Source organism: Lepisma saccharinum, chromosome 27 (assembly GCF_977018435.1).
Source record: "Lepisma saccharinum chromosome 27, izLepSacc3.1, whole genome shotgun sequence".
Classification (NCBI taxonomy): Eukaryota; Metazoa; Arthropoda; class Insecta; order Zygentoma; family Lepismatidae; genus Lepisma; species Lepisma saccharinum.
In genome coordinates, this window is record NC_139255.1 from 33,564,505 (window position 1) to 33,580,008 (window position 15,504).

General features: G+C 36.4%; 1 protein-coding gene across 1 annotated transcript in view; it reads right to left on the reverse strand.

Annotated features, from left to right (window-relative positions):
* Nucleotides 1–15,152, reverse strand: part of PolE1 (DNA polymerase epsilon catalytic subunit 1) — a 114,633-nt gene extending 99,481 nt beyond the window's left edge. The window contains exons 1-5 of the mRNA XM_083113241.1: nt 15,082–15,152; nt 9,713–9,836; nt 6,886–7,104; nt 6,230–6,459; nt 2,794–3,034 (exon numbers count right to left, since the gene is read on the reverse strand). Coding sequence (XP_082969367.1) covers nt 2,794–3,034; nt 6,230–6,459; nt 6,886–7,104; nt 9,713–9,836; nt 15,082–15,152 — 885 coding nt within the window. The remainder of the gene's footprint in view (nt 1–2,793; nt 3,035–6,229; nt 6,460–6,885; nt 7,105–9,712; nt 9,837–15,081) is intronic.
* Nucleotides 15,153–15,504: the final 352 nt, after the last annotated feature.

Consider the following 15,504-nt stretch of genomic DNA (forward strand, 5'->3'; position numbering starts at 1 on the left):
GTTACTACTAATAACAAGCGGAGTTTGAAGAAGTTCTTTGTCTGAATACTATGGCATATATCTTATGAAATGAACTAAGACTCCTCAACCACCATTTTCTTTCATATATATATGGCAATTTTACATGTAAGAACAAAAGAATACTTTAACAACTTGCAACAAATAAGGGCAAAGACCAGGGTTGGAAAAAACCGGTTTCTTTTTCTTAAAAAGAAAAACAACATAAAACCAGTTTTTTTTTTGTTTAACCAAGTATAATTTAAAATATTTATTTACAGTTAATTTAGACTAGTTGTGAGGTAAATACTAAGTTTTTCTTGATTACAGAATATGTATCTTGCTCAAAATTCTAATTTACTGACAAAATATACTATTTTGAGAACTACAATGTAGAGATTTCATATAGATATGTCTCTTAAATATTACAAGAAAGAACAAGAAAGTTAGTGACATATATTACTGTACAATACTCAAACTAGTTAACTAAAACACATAAGTTGAGTTCAAAATGCACTAACATTCTGTACCTACAGGTTCATTATTGATTTGAACATAAAAATTAAACTATAATAAACACCATTTCTCTTATGACTGTAGAAAACTTCTTACGTCACGTGCCGGCAACATATTTGTTAAAACACTAAAATAACACACAAACAGCATGATAAAAAATACTTCGGAGTTCTTCCAAGCCAGTGTAACGAAAACCGCATCTACTCAGTCTTTCCTCGACCAGCCCTGAAGATGACTCCGTGAAGGAATCGAAAGCTTGGAAGAACTCCAAAGTGTTTTATATCGTGATGTTTGTGTGTTATTTTAGTGTTTTAACAAACCATTTGTCTTCTTGAAAATATTTTTGTTTTTCCTGTCTGTTTACTATTAGTTTACATTTTCACATCACTATTAAATACTTTAAACAGAAACACAAGTTTAGATGCTTTCTGTGTGCATAATAGATTGCGCAATTTGGAATGCACAAGTCCAAGTGATGAAAAGATTATTTCAACACTCGCTGAAGAATCCTGTAATGTACACAACTGTTCAATAATGGGAAAAACTTTGTCATTAAATTTATCATTGTCATTCTTTTGACTTTTCCACCATTCGTAGGGTGTAACCTGTGATGTGACTTCATTCTGAAAAAGTAACTCTTCAAAAGGTGAGCTTGCTATCTGTTATTGGGAATACCTTTCATTAAATAAACCAAAGATGGTTTATTTTTAAAACACACTTGGTTTAAACCAGCCAACCTTGGCAAAGACCCAAAATGTCTGGAAAATTAGGACTTGAAAAAGTTGCATAATTTCAGTTTTTTCTTTACAAAAGTGAGGGACGGGCATTGCATGTCCTCAAAGAATAGTTTTTTGTCATGCTTCTCTCCACATTTCGTCCATCCAGCATCCATAGGGCCAACGCTACAAGCAAAATTGTTTCCGTAAGCTGGCAACACTGCAATTCATATCCATTCTTGTTATTTATTCACCAAATAAATATCATCCTTTTTTCAATGAATCTGCATGATTGTAGGAATGTATCACTGCTACATACAGCATCTTCCATTCACTTTGGTCTATTGGAGTGGCCACAGGGGCATGCCGAGTACCATTTTTTTTAAAAAATAACTAACTTTCATTATTGAGAGCCAAAATGTATAAATTTCACATCTGCAAAAAGCCCTGTTACATATTTTTTTTTGTAAAAAATCATCTCTGTGACATTTAGTTCTCCAGTCATGATTTTTTTCATCCGAAATAGATGCGCTGATTGTGTAAGTATTGCATGTGTAAAAAACTTAACCATCAGATAAGCAAGAGCATGTTCAGGTTATAAAAAAGGTAAGATTGGAAGAACACCCCCCCCCCCACCCTCCAAATGAAACAACAAGAATAACTCACAAAGTTATGCACACAAAAATACTGACTTTAATTTTTTTTAAAAAAAAATCTGGCAAATTGCAGACCAAGGTGAAAAACGTTTACTATTTCTCACACCTACATACTGAAAAAAAACACTGTGCAGTGGAATCCCAATGTTACAATTTTCCTGCATTATACATTCAATCTATACTTCAAAATTTTATCTGATTATACATTTTCCTGAAATTTATCAGCTTGGTCTTCTGAAAAGTGTAAAATCGAGGTTCCACTGTTTTTCTGCATTTAAATTGGAATGAAAAAGATGTTGGAATGGTTCACTATACAGGGTGTCCAAGAATTATCTTTACAACTTGAAGTTTTAATAACTCCAATTCTCCGAGTTACATATTTGCATGTTGTTTGTTGTATATGATGCAGAAACTCAAAGTATTTTTGTTTCTGTTGAAGGTGACTCATTAGTGATTAACTATGTGGACACCACAGAAGAATGTGTGCCTTGGCTCATAGAGACCAAATCAGACACACAGGTACAGAGCATCTTTCGGACTATGTACATATGACTTCTTCCTGTGTGGTTATGTGAAGGATTCTGTGTACCCTACGAACATTGTGGACGTCACTAGCTCAAGTTCACAGATGACATGTTACCACGTACATGGGTGGAAATTGAATTTCTGCTGGATGTGCTCGGTGCAACCAACGGTCCTCACAATGATGTGCACACCTGAGGGGAAAAAAACTTTATGCATCATGTACAACAAACAGCATGTGACTTAGAACTGGAGTTATTAAAACTTGAAATTGTAAAGATAATTCTTGGACACCCTGTATTACCTCCGAGTATAACCAAAATCCTCATCTCCAGTACTTTGCTAATGAGAAAAATAAACCAAAGTGAGAGAAAGAAATATATTACCTGACCGTCTATCATGTACGATATCATCATAATTTGATCGGTATTTACATCAGGGAACTTGAGGGGCAGCTTTGTAGTTTCTATGTCAAATGCCAAAACAATGGGGTCTGGCCGCTCAATTAAATCCTCTCGCTTTGTTATGTCTGGCGACTCCATGCCATGACTCTTCACTGAATACCAGGATCCGACAAAAACCTTCATATCTATAGACACTCGTACATGGTAGGGAACATCATACTCTCTGAAAAATATACATGATACAAGTGGCTTGGTATTTATTAGGATTGCACCAATACAAAATATCAATACCTGGCTCTTTTGCATGTATGTATTGTTTGACTGACCTATAGTTACTGCAAGTTGTAGTACTGAGTTTTAGAAGAAAACAAGTTTTACCGTATTTGTATATGTATAATGCGCACCCTGGTTTTTGATGGGGAAAAGCAACAATAATATCTTGTATATAATCAGGGTTCCTACACAAAATTATGCAAATTTTTCCATGACATTTCCAGGACTTTTCAAGGATTTTCTACAATTGCTCCAGGACAAGTGTAGAAAGTAAGTATGTCAAAATACACATCATTACATATTTTCTTTTATTAAAAAAAAAATAGTTCTAATTTTTTTAATGCAGGCTCCGAACTCCCCTACACCTGCTCCTTTCCACACCTTTCATTTCTTAGTATAATGAAGGTTATTTAATTTTTACAATAAAACCGAAACAATACAAAGGTAGAAAAAATAAACACAAGTATATATAAGTTTATAAAAAATTACCATCTTGTATTACAAATAAACAAGAATAATATCCTTAGAAAACTTGGAATATTTAGGATAGCAAACCCTTTTTTTAATCATTATTATTACCATCATATTTCCTACCTCTGGGAGATAAAAAATAATACAAAAGTGCGGGGCATTATACTTCAATCACAAAAATAAAACTTATCACAAAACTATGACTACAGTACACAGCAACGTGACGTAAGTAAATAAACCACTGCCATGACACTGGCCTGTTTTAAATGAAAACTTATCATAATCCATACAAATAAAATGGGGCACAGGAATTTCCAGGACAATCTCCAAAATTCCAGGTAAAGCTTGTAAATATGTGAAATTTCATAACATTTCCAGGCCTGGAAGGAATATTTTAAAATTCCAGGTTTTCCAGGATGCGTAGGAACCCTGATAATGTGCAGTACAATTCAAGTTCAAGAAATGGCTTCCTTAGTTGTAGCTCCTAAAGCTGTTGCTATGCCGATCAAGTGTGAGGGACATTATACCTATTCAATGAGTCACCTGTTGCTCTGTGAACCAAGGACAATATCATTTTGTGTATGTAATGAGTCACCAGCCCACGCCACCTCCCCCCCCCCCCCCCTGCTTTCTTCACTGTTTTAACATCCCAAAGTTTTCACTTCTGCGACCAACTATTTTATTGTTTAGTAGAAGAAAGCGAGATTCAAAATTATGTTAAGGATTTGCAGCTCTCAGGAAGTTATTTTCTATATTATTCCTTGCCTAACAAATGCAGTTGATACACATATAGCCATTTCACTTTCATAGTGTTTTTTTATTATTATTATTGTTACTGAAGAAATCCAACCTGGTAATTTGTATTTGTGCTTGTTGATATATACATGTTATATGCAGTGACATAGTGAAAACATGCATGGCTTTAACGTTCGCTGTCCAAATTATTCCGTGCATAATACGTACGCACCGCAGATTTTTGAGGGAGAGTATCACAGTATTTATCTTTCAATTATAAAGAAAATAATTAATAAAGGGATGAGTGAATGACAACACAATTTCTTGTAGTAACCACACATCAATACAAAGAAGTAAATGATAGGGAAGCGGTTTCATAAGACAAACTTATAACAAGGAAAAGGCCTTCTTATAACTAAATTTACTAAATTTTTTTGTGGTTTCGATTTTTATTTCTGTTATATTCCATCACTTTTCATTGGATTAATTGCAACGATGAGGATGAATGATGAAATGGACAAAATTATGCCTTGACCAGGGTTTGAACCTCAGACATCCAGTTTCACAGTACATGATGCAGACCACTCTGCCACGGAGTTCAACAACAATTTTTGTTTTACTTCTCTAGCTCAATTGTAACAATAAGAATGAAAAATCATTGGATCAAACTGACAAATGTAGTAGGGGTGTGCAGGGTTGAAATCTTTTGGTCAGGATGGAAATCTTAGGGATGTGCCGAAGCCGATTACAGATGTATGAAAATCGGCCGAAATTGACATATTGGCATCAGCAAAAATCCGATATTTAAACCAGTACAGATTATACTAGAGTTTTAACTTCTAATAAGTTTTATATTTTAGTTTTGTAAGATTTATTAAAAATTAGGTTATGATTCATCATCATTGTACAGTTTTTGTAATAAAATTATTGCAAACTCATTCAGAGGATCAACCTAACTCAAAATCGAAAAAAAAACAGTACATTGCTCAACCAGAATCTGCTGTTGTATTGGAAAATCAAAAATGAGTATTCAAACCTGAAGCAAGTGCTGAGAAAATACTTGAGCATACTTGCTGCATCAGTATTCAGTGATTGAGTGTTCAGTGTTGCTGAACAGATTTGCGATAAGAGAAGAAGTAGGTTACTTCCTGAAGTGCTTCCAAAACTCTGAAGTTGAATCTGGCAGCAGTAAATTTCCAATATTAAGAACAGGAATTCATTTTGCATTTCAAAGAACTGCTTGTGTACTAATGTAAAATCTCTTGAGAATCCATGTTCTTAAAGTTTCACATAACCACCTTTTGTAGATGCAAATGTACATTCGCATCTCTTGAGAATATATATGTATATACATATGATATGCAATACAAATGTACATATCAAATTTATTTTTGTCATGCTGAAAATAAAATTCTATTTCTGTTTAATAATATTATGTATCGGAATCGGTTAAATATCGGCATCGGTATTGGTTCCAAAAATTATCTGTGAGTACATCAGCATCAGTAAATTTTCAGCTTAGTTTCGTTCCTAGGAAATCTTCATAATATTTCCAACATTTCTAGAATAAAAATTGTGCTTTTTGAGTAATTCTCAACATTCATAGTGCAAAAATTTTTGAGAATTTAGCACTTTTAAGACTTAATAATTCAAAATTCTCAACTATTCGGGATGCTGGAAAATTGAGACATCATATTCCGAAGTTGGACATTTTTTTCTCAATTTCTGGTACACACACACACCTCCAACACAGACATACAGCGAGGCGAGGACTCAAATACAGAACCTTCAGTGGCAATATTGAGTAAAATACTCAATGTGCCTCACCACTGAGGCAGTGGAAACAGGACAAAATGGCCTATCTGATAATTACAGTGCTACAATATCTGTTGTTGCAAGCCACATAAAATCATTCAGAACTAAAAACAATTCTACTTACCTCATATCAATTATATTTTCCATCTGATCCGTTGTCTTCTTTGAACTTCCTCCTCCTGTCTTGGCAAGTCCAGCAGTAAGCATTTCGGTGTAAAAAGTGTTGCTCTTTTCTTCTTTTTCTTTATTCTTCCTCACGGCAGGCATTATCTCCCTCTTCACTTTCATAAGATCATTGACAGTGGGGAAAGAAAGCTTCAAATACCTCTGCTTCAACCCTATCAGGTGATTTGGCTGAAAGTAATGAATATAAATCCTACTTAAAATTGAGTACTAATTCATATACACAATCTCAAATGATAATCATTATCAAATTTGTTTTTCATGCACCGTATCTTTATATGAGAGCTGAGCGATACTACTTTCAACTGATGCCCACGATGATGCCAATCCTCTTACTCATTCTGACCAATACTGATACTAATGTTTGAAAAATATTTCTAAGTCCAAAAATTGCTAATGTGGCAACATAGCTCTGGAAAGTCAGATGAGATTAGCCAACTTTTAGAGTATCGAAATTCGTCTACTTACGTAAGTGAGTATGTATTCAGACTTGTAAATTCAATTATACAGAATTTATAGAATATATAGAAATAATCAGATCATTACAACTTAACTAAATGATTACCAGATCCAAATCTTATAAATTTTAAAGATTACCAGATCCAAATCTTCCTTTGAAACAGGTTCAACTTTGGCCAAAGATCCTCCGAATCTCTTCCCCAAATATGTTGACACTTCCTGCAGACATTCCTTTTTTGGCAACACATAGAAATAGGGCTTGAAAGGGAAGGATACTTTAAACCTCCCACCATCCTCTTGGATAAAGTAGTAATCCACTGCACTGATAAGCCTCTTGTCTTCGTCAAGGATCTCAGTCTGTAATAAGAATATAATTTGTAAGTTGTTCTAATTACAATTTAGGTAACACAAAATACAAAAAAGTTGTATAATACAAATTGATTGTAAATTGACCTCAGCAGCAAGAAATGTCAGGTTTTCAAGTACTTTGGCCAAAGTTCTGATTACTTAATCCAATGCACATATATTTCCTTGTCTTGTGGTTACTCACTGCACAAATTCTGGAGAGAAAAAAATCCCTCCATGCACTCCTATATGATTCTTTGTTTGCAACCAATCATTTGTTTACTTTCGTCTTCGTTACAGATTTCTGCTGGCATGAGGTTTTCTGCTTTGGATCTGTTACGTGATAAGAAATCATTTCCTATTTAGGTTATATGGGGTACATAACACCTCTAAATGCTTTTGTATTAAGTCTTGCATTAACATGCAGCAGCACATAAATACAACAGTAGTCTGTGTTAAAGACGACAGTAAATAAAGAATGGCTGCTTGATGAGAATTACAGATGCTTACACAAGATACTTTTACATTCTTTGCCAATAAATAATATGTTGTGAAACTCAAGACTGCACTAATTACATTCTTGAAGATTCAAATTAATTTCGCAACCATTTCCACTATTCTGCAAGACTTCCTCATTCTCTTATAAAAGCTTCCAAACATTTGGAACCATCAACAGTATGTTGTAATCAAGGGCTCCTGGGTTTGATACCCGGTGGAGGCACATAGTGACTTTCTGTGCACAAAGTGGACTTTAAACAAAGTCAATCAATCAAGAACATATGAATATCTGCTGTATCAAATTAGGGTTTACAAGTATGGAGGAAAAAATCATGTTTACGTCAAGTACAGCAATCACATTAACAATTATATCTGACTTTTGCAGGTATTGTTAAATTAATTTATGCAATTCCCTTATATTTGCATAAGTATTAAAATTACAGGTTAATTTCCTTGACATTTATATTTTAACATATGTATTGGTGTAATCACGAATAACATTAACTACAAATATTCAAACTTCCTATTGTACAACCATGGTGCTCTCCATGTCTATTTGTATGACAGGTCTATGGAAATAGATATTATTATTATCCTCCAAAATATAAAATTTTGTCAAACTTGCAATTTTCGGGGAAAATGTTCACAACCAAGAATTTCTAATACATACTCAATAAGGTTGAGCTGATAACGATGTACTGATATCAGTAAGTATCGGTTGAAATTTTTCCATCAATACGCTCGAATACCTTTGCTCTTGAGTTGCTAGAAGCATGGCCAAAATCGACATTTGTTCTTTTTCAAAGGTTAGTTCACCCTTACTTGTGACAGGTTGGAAGGTCAGCAGAAGTTCTGCATACCGATTTTCCAAGAATTGCTGGATAAATCCCAAGTCTCCTAGGAACCAGATGATTGTCAAGATCAAAGGCATGGGTAAAGGGAAAACAGCAACCAAAGGCAACGTAAAGGCTTGGGGAAATAAAATAAATCAGTAATTTTCAATTCCTGCTTGCACACTCGTCAGGTAAGATAGGTGGACATTTTTAAGAGCTGCATTACTTTCATGCCAGGCTGTTTCCGGGTCAGATGATGGTGGAGTTCATCAGATGGTTGAAGGTCGTGAATGTGGAATTTGTTTTGATATATCTATGTTTAAACATGGAAGGAGAGTTGTGGATTCAATTCGTTTCCTTCATGTGATGGCATCGACCGATATTGTGGTGACTTGTTTTTATTGCAAATGACAGAGAATGAAAGAGAAGAGGGCATAAAGAGAGCTGGTCAAATTAGCATTATTTTAATAACTGTCACTTTTCTCCCTCTTGTATCAACCCAAACGACAAGAATTAATAGTGTTTACATGAAATTGAAGTGAATTGTTGTCCACTCTATGCACAGGTAGGCTAATTGGGACTGGACCTACAGTTTAAAGTGGGATCCGAACAAATATGTGCCTCCAGCGAGCATCGAACCCGGGACTCCTTGATTACAAGGCGATGACGGTACCACTGTGCCATCGGGAAAATTGAAGAGACACAATCCACCGATTTTTTGTGTAATTACAACACTTTAGAGCCTTGTAACATTTCAAAAACTTTGTTCTTTGAATGCTCTGGGTCTAGAGAGAAGTTCACGTAAAAATAAAATACCAAATGTCATATGCTACATGAGAATAACTTGGGAGATATTTAATGCAATGTTATGTGCTGAGTTAGTATGACTCGGTAACTAGCCTTCGTTATTTTAAACTGGAATTATACAAGTGTCGGCATCAGTCGAGATCAGTGAGGGTATCGGTAAAGAAGAAGGTAAAGTGCTCCCCCGTGCTTAGCACCATGCCATGAAGGCGTATAGGAGGTGTGAGGGTAACGCATCACACTTTCTTGATCTGGTCGTGAGTGGGGGTGATGTGATCAGCATCATGCCCCTGACTGCCTTTACCCCCCAGGGTTTCCCCCAGTTACCCATGTCATTCGACGCAGGGTGGGCATCCGTTAGAAAAGTTCTCGATTTTGGGTAGTCAGACACGTTACCGACTGAGCCAAAGTGGTATCCGCTCAGCCCTAATTCTCAACAAAAGACAGTTACTTTAGCATATATGTTTGTAAATAAAAATACTCACAGTGTGCATATTAATTAAAAACCCTGTCCTCTCGATGTGGTCTCTAACTCTCTCAAATCCATACTTGGCATCAGTGGCATCATTTTCAATAGATAGCCTCAGGCGCAGTTCTAATGTCTCCTCCCTGTAATTTTTTTAAAAATTAATAATAAGATATTGATAACTGATTTTTTACATATTAAATAACATGGCATTGAAACTAAGTAGAATACAAACGAAATGTGCTTCCAATGGGAATCTATGAATAGATTAAATAAAGCAATATACATGTACAAGAAAGGACAAAGTGCACAATACTATAGTGAACATACCTCACTTGACTAAGGGACTATACATCACATAAGCCCCATCTACTTCGCTGCACTTCTCTCCACTCACGTGTCTGGTTGGTTACATGGTGCAACACCGAATTATATACTTTGTTAATTTGGTGTCATGTAGTGTATTTGGTGTCTACACAGTTTACACTACATTCTGGAGTGGTGTATAGTCATGTGGTGCATGCTAACGAATCAAATGAACATTTAAAGCAGCAGACAGGCATTTGTTGAATCTTTTGAACTTGAACACCTCGTTCCGTCTAGTTGGTTGAATGTCATTTCCTTCCACCATCCTGACACTGGGTTACATTTTCACTACACTTAGTGTCAAAAAATGTGGTAACACTTCCATATAGTGGAAACAGATTTCTTAATTTCTACAGAAGAAACTACTTACGGAAATCATTTTCTGTATCATCGATGAAGTTCCTCAATGTGTTTTCTTTCGCCGTGTAATATTTTTTAGCGTGAAATCTTTTTTTTCCATAAAAATATCTCTCCGACACGCAATTCCTGTTGCTTCCATTTGCTTCTATATCTATACGTCAAGGATGGTCTGTGCGTTTCATGACGTAACCCCCTGTCAATGTTTCCAAACACGCCTTTTTGTTGGAAGATTTTTTATTTTTCGAAAATTCAAACTATGCTTGCCTAACCTAACCGAATCTAACCTTACCGGCAATGGTTTGTGGGGCTAACGCCAATTGTTTGTGAGGCTAACGAGGTATTAGCATAATCTCAAATCCGGTCACGAAATTAGGTATTTTTCGGTGAAGAAGGTTGGAAACACTGCATACACACTCCAAATTGACAAAACACTGCCACAACGTGCAATGAACCAGTATGCTATCGCCACATTGTGTTACAGAACCGGAAAAAAGAAAAACAGTGAGTACTCGCAAATTTAAAAAAATAAACATTATTTTTCTTAGAAATTCATTATTACACCTAAAGTAATGTTCCCCAATGTAGAATTGTACGTTAGCAATGTAAAAAGTGCAAAAGAAATGATTTCCAGGTGTTTCCACTATACGGAAGTAGTACCAAAAATGCAGCTAACTAGACAGGGCGATTACCAGTGTGCGAATTAATGCGGGAGGGGGCTGCTGCCCCACCCCCAACACACACCCACAAAAGTGTTTGTATTCCTGTCAGATATGTTTTTTCCCCCTCAAAGAAAATGGAATACCATTTCTAACCTCTGTAACAAAGACAACTGAAAGGTCATTCATGTCCATTAATGGTCCAATCACCAAAGATTTCTCTGCAAAAAAGAATGCAGCCTTTTGGATTAAAGAAGGGCTTCATTTTGAAAACTCACAAGCTATTTTTCACTTAAGTTTTCATGGCATAGGTCATATTTTACATGTATTGAAGTATTCACAAGAAACTTTTAGGTCGGTTAGATGGACTTTCAGTTTGAACTTGGAAATAGAAATCAAGTTTTTGGTGTTAATAGTTCAATAGCTCTTTTTATGTACAAGTTTCGATTTTCTTAGAATGTAAGTGTAAATATATGAATTAGCTAGGTTAAAACCAATGGGTAAAACTTCGGTATGGTCCCAACGCCTCTCACTCATGTCATTCGTCATTTTTAACATTCGTACTTACATATTCTGCATTACGAAAGATTCTTCGGTATTTTGCCTTTCAATTTGTAACATGAGGAGGTTCACAGGTTCAGATCTTCTTCCCTTACACTTTATCTCTGCTTCTGCAAATGAACTCACTCCCCGATGGAAAAAAGCTCTTGTGACCCCAGTTTTTAAATCAGGAGACAAACACAATATTAGCAATTACCGCCCAGTCTCCCTTCTGCCAATATTCTCCAAAGTATTTGCATCACTCATTTTCGATCATCTCAGATGGCATCTAAGAACTGTCATAGCCTCTCAGCACCATGGTTTCGTGCAGGGCAGATCCACAACCCGAAACTTAGCAGCGATAACACAAAGCATAGCGGACTGTATAAACAACAAAGGACAGTTGGACGTAATCTACACAGATCTCAGCAAAGTATTCGACAGAATAAACCAGTCCCTCCTTCTCCAGAAACTACTTAGTGTTGAAATCTCCGGTAACTTGCACAAATTACTAGCAAGCTATCTTTCTGATCGCACACAAGCAGTTGTACTAAACGGGTTCGCCTCGGCCGAGAGAAGAGTTTCGTCGAGAGTCTCTCAGGGATCCAATTTAGATCCATACTTTTTCTTCCTGTTCGTCAATGATATTTTCAGCCACCTGAAAAAAGTCAATATTCTAATGTACTCAGACGATATGAAACTGTACTATCCAATCAGCTCATTGAATGATTGTCACATGCTGCAGGAAGACCTAAACTCCTTTGCAAACTGGTGTAAGCAGACGGGAATGATCATAAATGTGAATAAGTGCAACGTAATGTCATTCACCAACAACAAAAAAAAACAATCATTACACACAAGTGTAAAATTGGCAGCTCGACGGTGAGGCGTACGAGAGTTGTTGTTGACCTCGGTGTCCACTTCACATCTGACCTGTCGTTCAACACCCATTATCAAGCCTGGGTGAAAAGGTGTATAAAGCTAGTTGGTTTCATTAGAAGAAATTTTCTCGTTCGTCCAGTACTGGAATACTGCAGTCCCACATGGAATCCACAGTACAAAACATGGCAAGAGGAAGTGGAGAGAGTCCAAAGGCAGTTTGTGAAATAGCTGTGCTTCAAGGTCAACATTGAATATCACAGAAAGAACTATACATCTTTATGCAAGCATTTCGGTCTGGAAACTTTGTTCAACAGAAGAGTCCTCAGTGACGTCATTTTCTTACAGAAATTGATTAATCATGGCTGTGAGTGTTCTGCACTATTAGAAAGTATAAACTTTAATGTAGGCCGACACAGTGCAAGAAACCGAAAATTATTCTACACGGAGAGGTCAAGGGTCAACACGCATAGGTTTTCACCTGCAGTGCGCATGCAGAACATGGTGAATGAACTATTAAGAACTGTAGACTTCGACATGTTCACAGACTCACGTAGTGTGATGGAAAAAAATGATAATCACAACAATAAGTTCAAAAAAATTGATGTAAATATTGTGTCCATAGATGCTCATACTTTCACTTATTCTTTTTTTTTCTCTTCTCTTGTTATTTATTCACAGTGTATTATGTTCAACATAATTGGGAAATGTATCCTGTGCTGAACAAATAAATAATAATAATAATTATTGTTGTTCCTTATTTCGCTTCCATAAGACACAATATGGCGAGACAGCTTGACTAGCGTGGTACATTATCATTGGGTATGCAGTGTTTCCAACCTTGTCAACTGAAAGATCCCCACAAACCATGCACGGATATCCCTAATTCATGAATAGCCCCACAAACCATTCACGGATAGCCCCAATTCATGAATAGCTCCATAAACCATGCACGGCAAGGTTAGGCAAACATAGTTAAAATTGTCATCTTCTTGCAAAAAACGGCGTGGTTGGAAACACTGACAGGGAGTTACGTCATCAAACATTCACAACATTTTGTTCACGTAGTGCAAGGAAATGAAAGGAACGACAATTGTGCGTCGGAGATATATTTCTGTTCAAAAATACATGATTTCCCGGTGAAATAGATTCCACGATGAAAGAAAATACCTCCACGAATTTCTAAATGCTACAGAAACTCATTTCCGTAAGTAGTTTATTGTGTAAAAATGAAGAAATCTGTTGGAACCGTATCGAAGTTTTACCGAACCTTCATTGACAACAATACTCAACTTGGACCAACTACTACATGTTGTATGCACTGTGTGAACTAAGCTTTTTGCTTTTCTGGTTTGTGGGAAATAAGGAACAACAGTAAGTACTCGTTAATGTAAGAAGTAGACATTATTTTCGTTAGAAATTCATTATTTCACCTAAAGAAATGGTCCGCAATGCAGAGTAGTACGTTAGCTATGTAAAACATTGCGAAATAAGGTAACAGTTTCATGCATCGGAGACACATTTCTTCAATTTTACACAAGAAACTACTTACGGAAATGAGTTTCTCCAAGGTTTACAACCTCCGTCAATATATATTCTTCCTAAAACTTCATCCTACAATGCAGCAGAACAATAAATAATCACTTTTCATGTAATAATATTGCGCATTTTGTGAAAATCGACAACATCATGCCGTTGTTTCCAAGATGTACCTGCAGATGGCTCTAGCGTCGGAAGTCACGCGATCTCGCTAGTGGAATCAGGGTTTCCCAACGCGTGATTTTTTTCGAGAAACGCGATTTTTTTCGAGAAACGCGATTTTTTTTCTTCGAGAAACGCGCGGTGTTTTGTCGAGAAAGGAAAATGGTTTTTCGATGAATTTAGGGGTGAAATGGGTGCTAATGGAACCTAACCTAACAGGCCTAACCTAACCTTGTGTGAATGGTTCGTGGGGCTACCCGTGGATGGTTTTTGGGGCTAACGTCAATGGTTTTTGGGGCTAACGTGAATGGTTTGTGGGGCTATCCGTGGATGGTTTTTGGGGCTAACGTCAATGGTTTTTGGGGCTAACGTGAATGGTTTGTGGGGCTATCCGTGGATGGTTTTTGGGGCTAGCGTCAATGGTTTGTGGGGCTACACGTGCATGGTTTTTGATCCCCGGTTTTTTACAACTTTCATGCACAATAGAGTTGGAAACATTGATATTCGAAAACAAAAGAAGCGTTACAATTCGCAAAGCAAGCGATATCGCACCGTGACGTGCTTTCCGTAGCATTAAGGAAAATGGTTTATTTTAGCAGAAAAAGTGTTTGTTTTCGTGCAAAAAGCATATTGACACCTTCCACTATGTTCCGCAATACATAATTGGTAAGTACAAACCACGAGAAAGACAAAATATAAGATTTAAATGTGTCTCCGATGCATGAAACTGTTACCCGAAATAAATCATTGATAGGTGTCTCCGGTATAGTAAAGTAGTACCGAAGGTTCTACCCCAAGTTGAATTTCGTCTGGATCTGGAGCATGAAAAGCAAGATGTAATTAAGAAAGCTTGGTCAAAGATTAAAGTTTCTTGATGTAAACTTACCTAGGTCCAGAGAACTTTTTCGATCCTTCACCCTTTTCGGGTCGGAATTTTCCGCTGTTTTGTAAAACCATATTTTACGGATAATGATATGTCGTTTCACTTCAAATGCACCGGTTCTTAGTTATTATACATAAAATTAAATTTCAAAATGACAGAACTTTGCGCTCCATTTTTCTATATTCACACAGTACAACGAACGAGAAACACCTGAGCCAAACTCTCCCGCGCAATATTTTTCACTCGAAACATTAATCGATTCTCGATTCAATTTATCTGCGAGAACGATCCCATCGCCTCTCTGCAAGAAGACAACATCAGCTAGACAGTAGACAAGACACCAAACGAAAGTTCAGCGCCAAGATGTCAACGGGCAAACTGTTGTTCTGTACTTTTTAAAATGGAACAATGTGAGAAGCTTCTCGG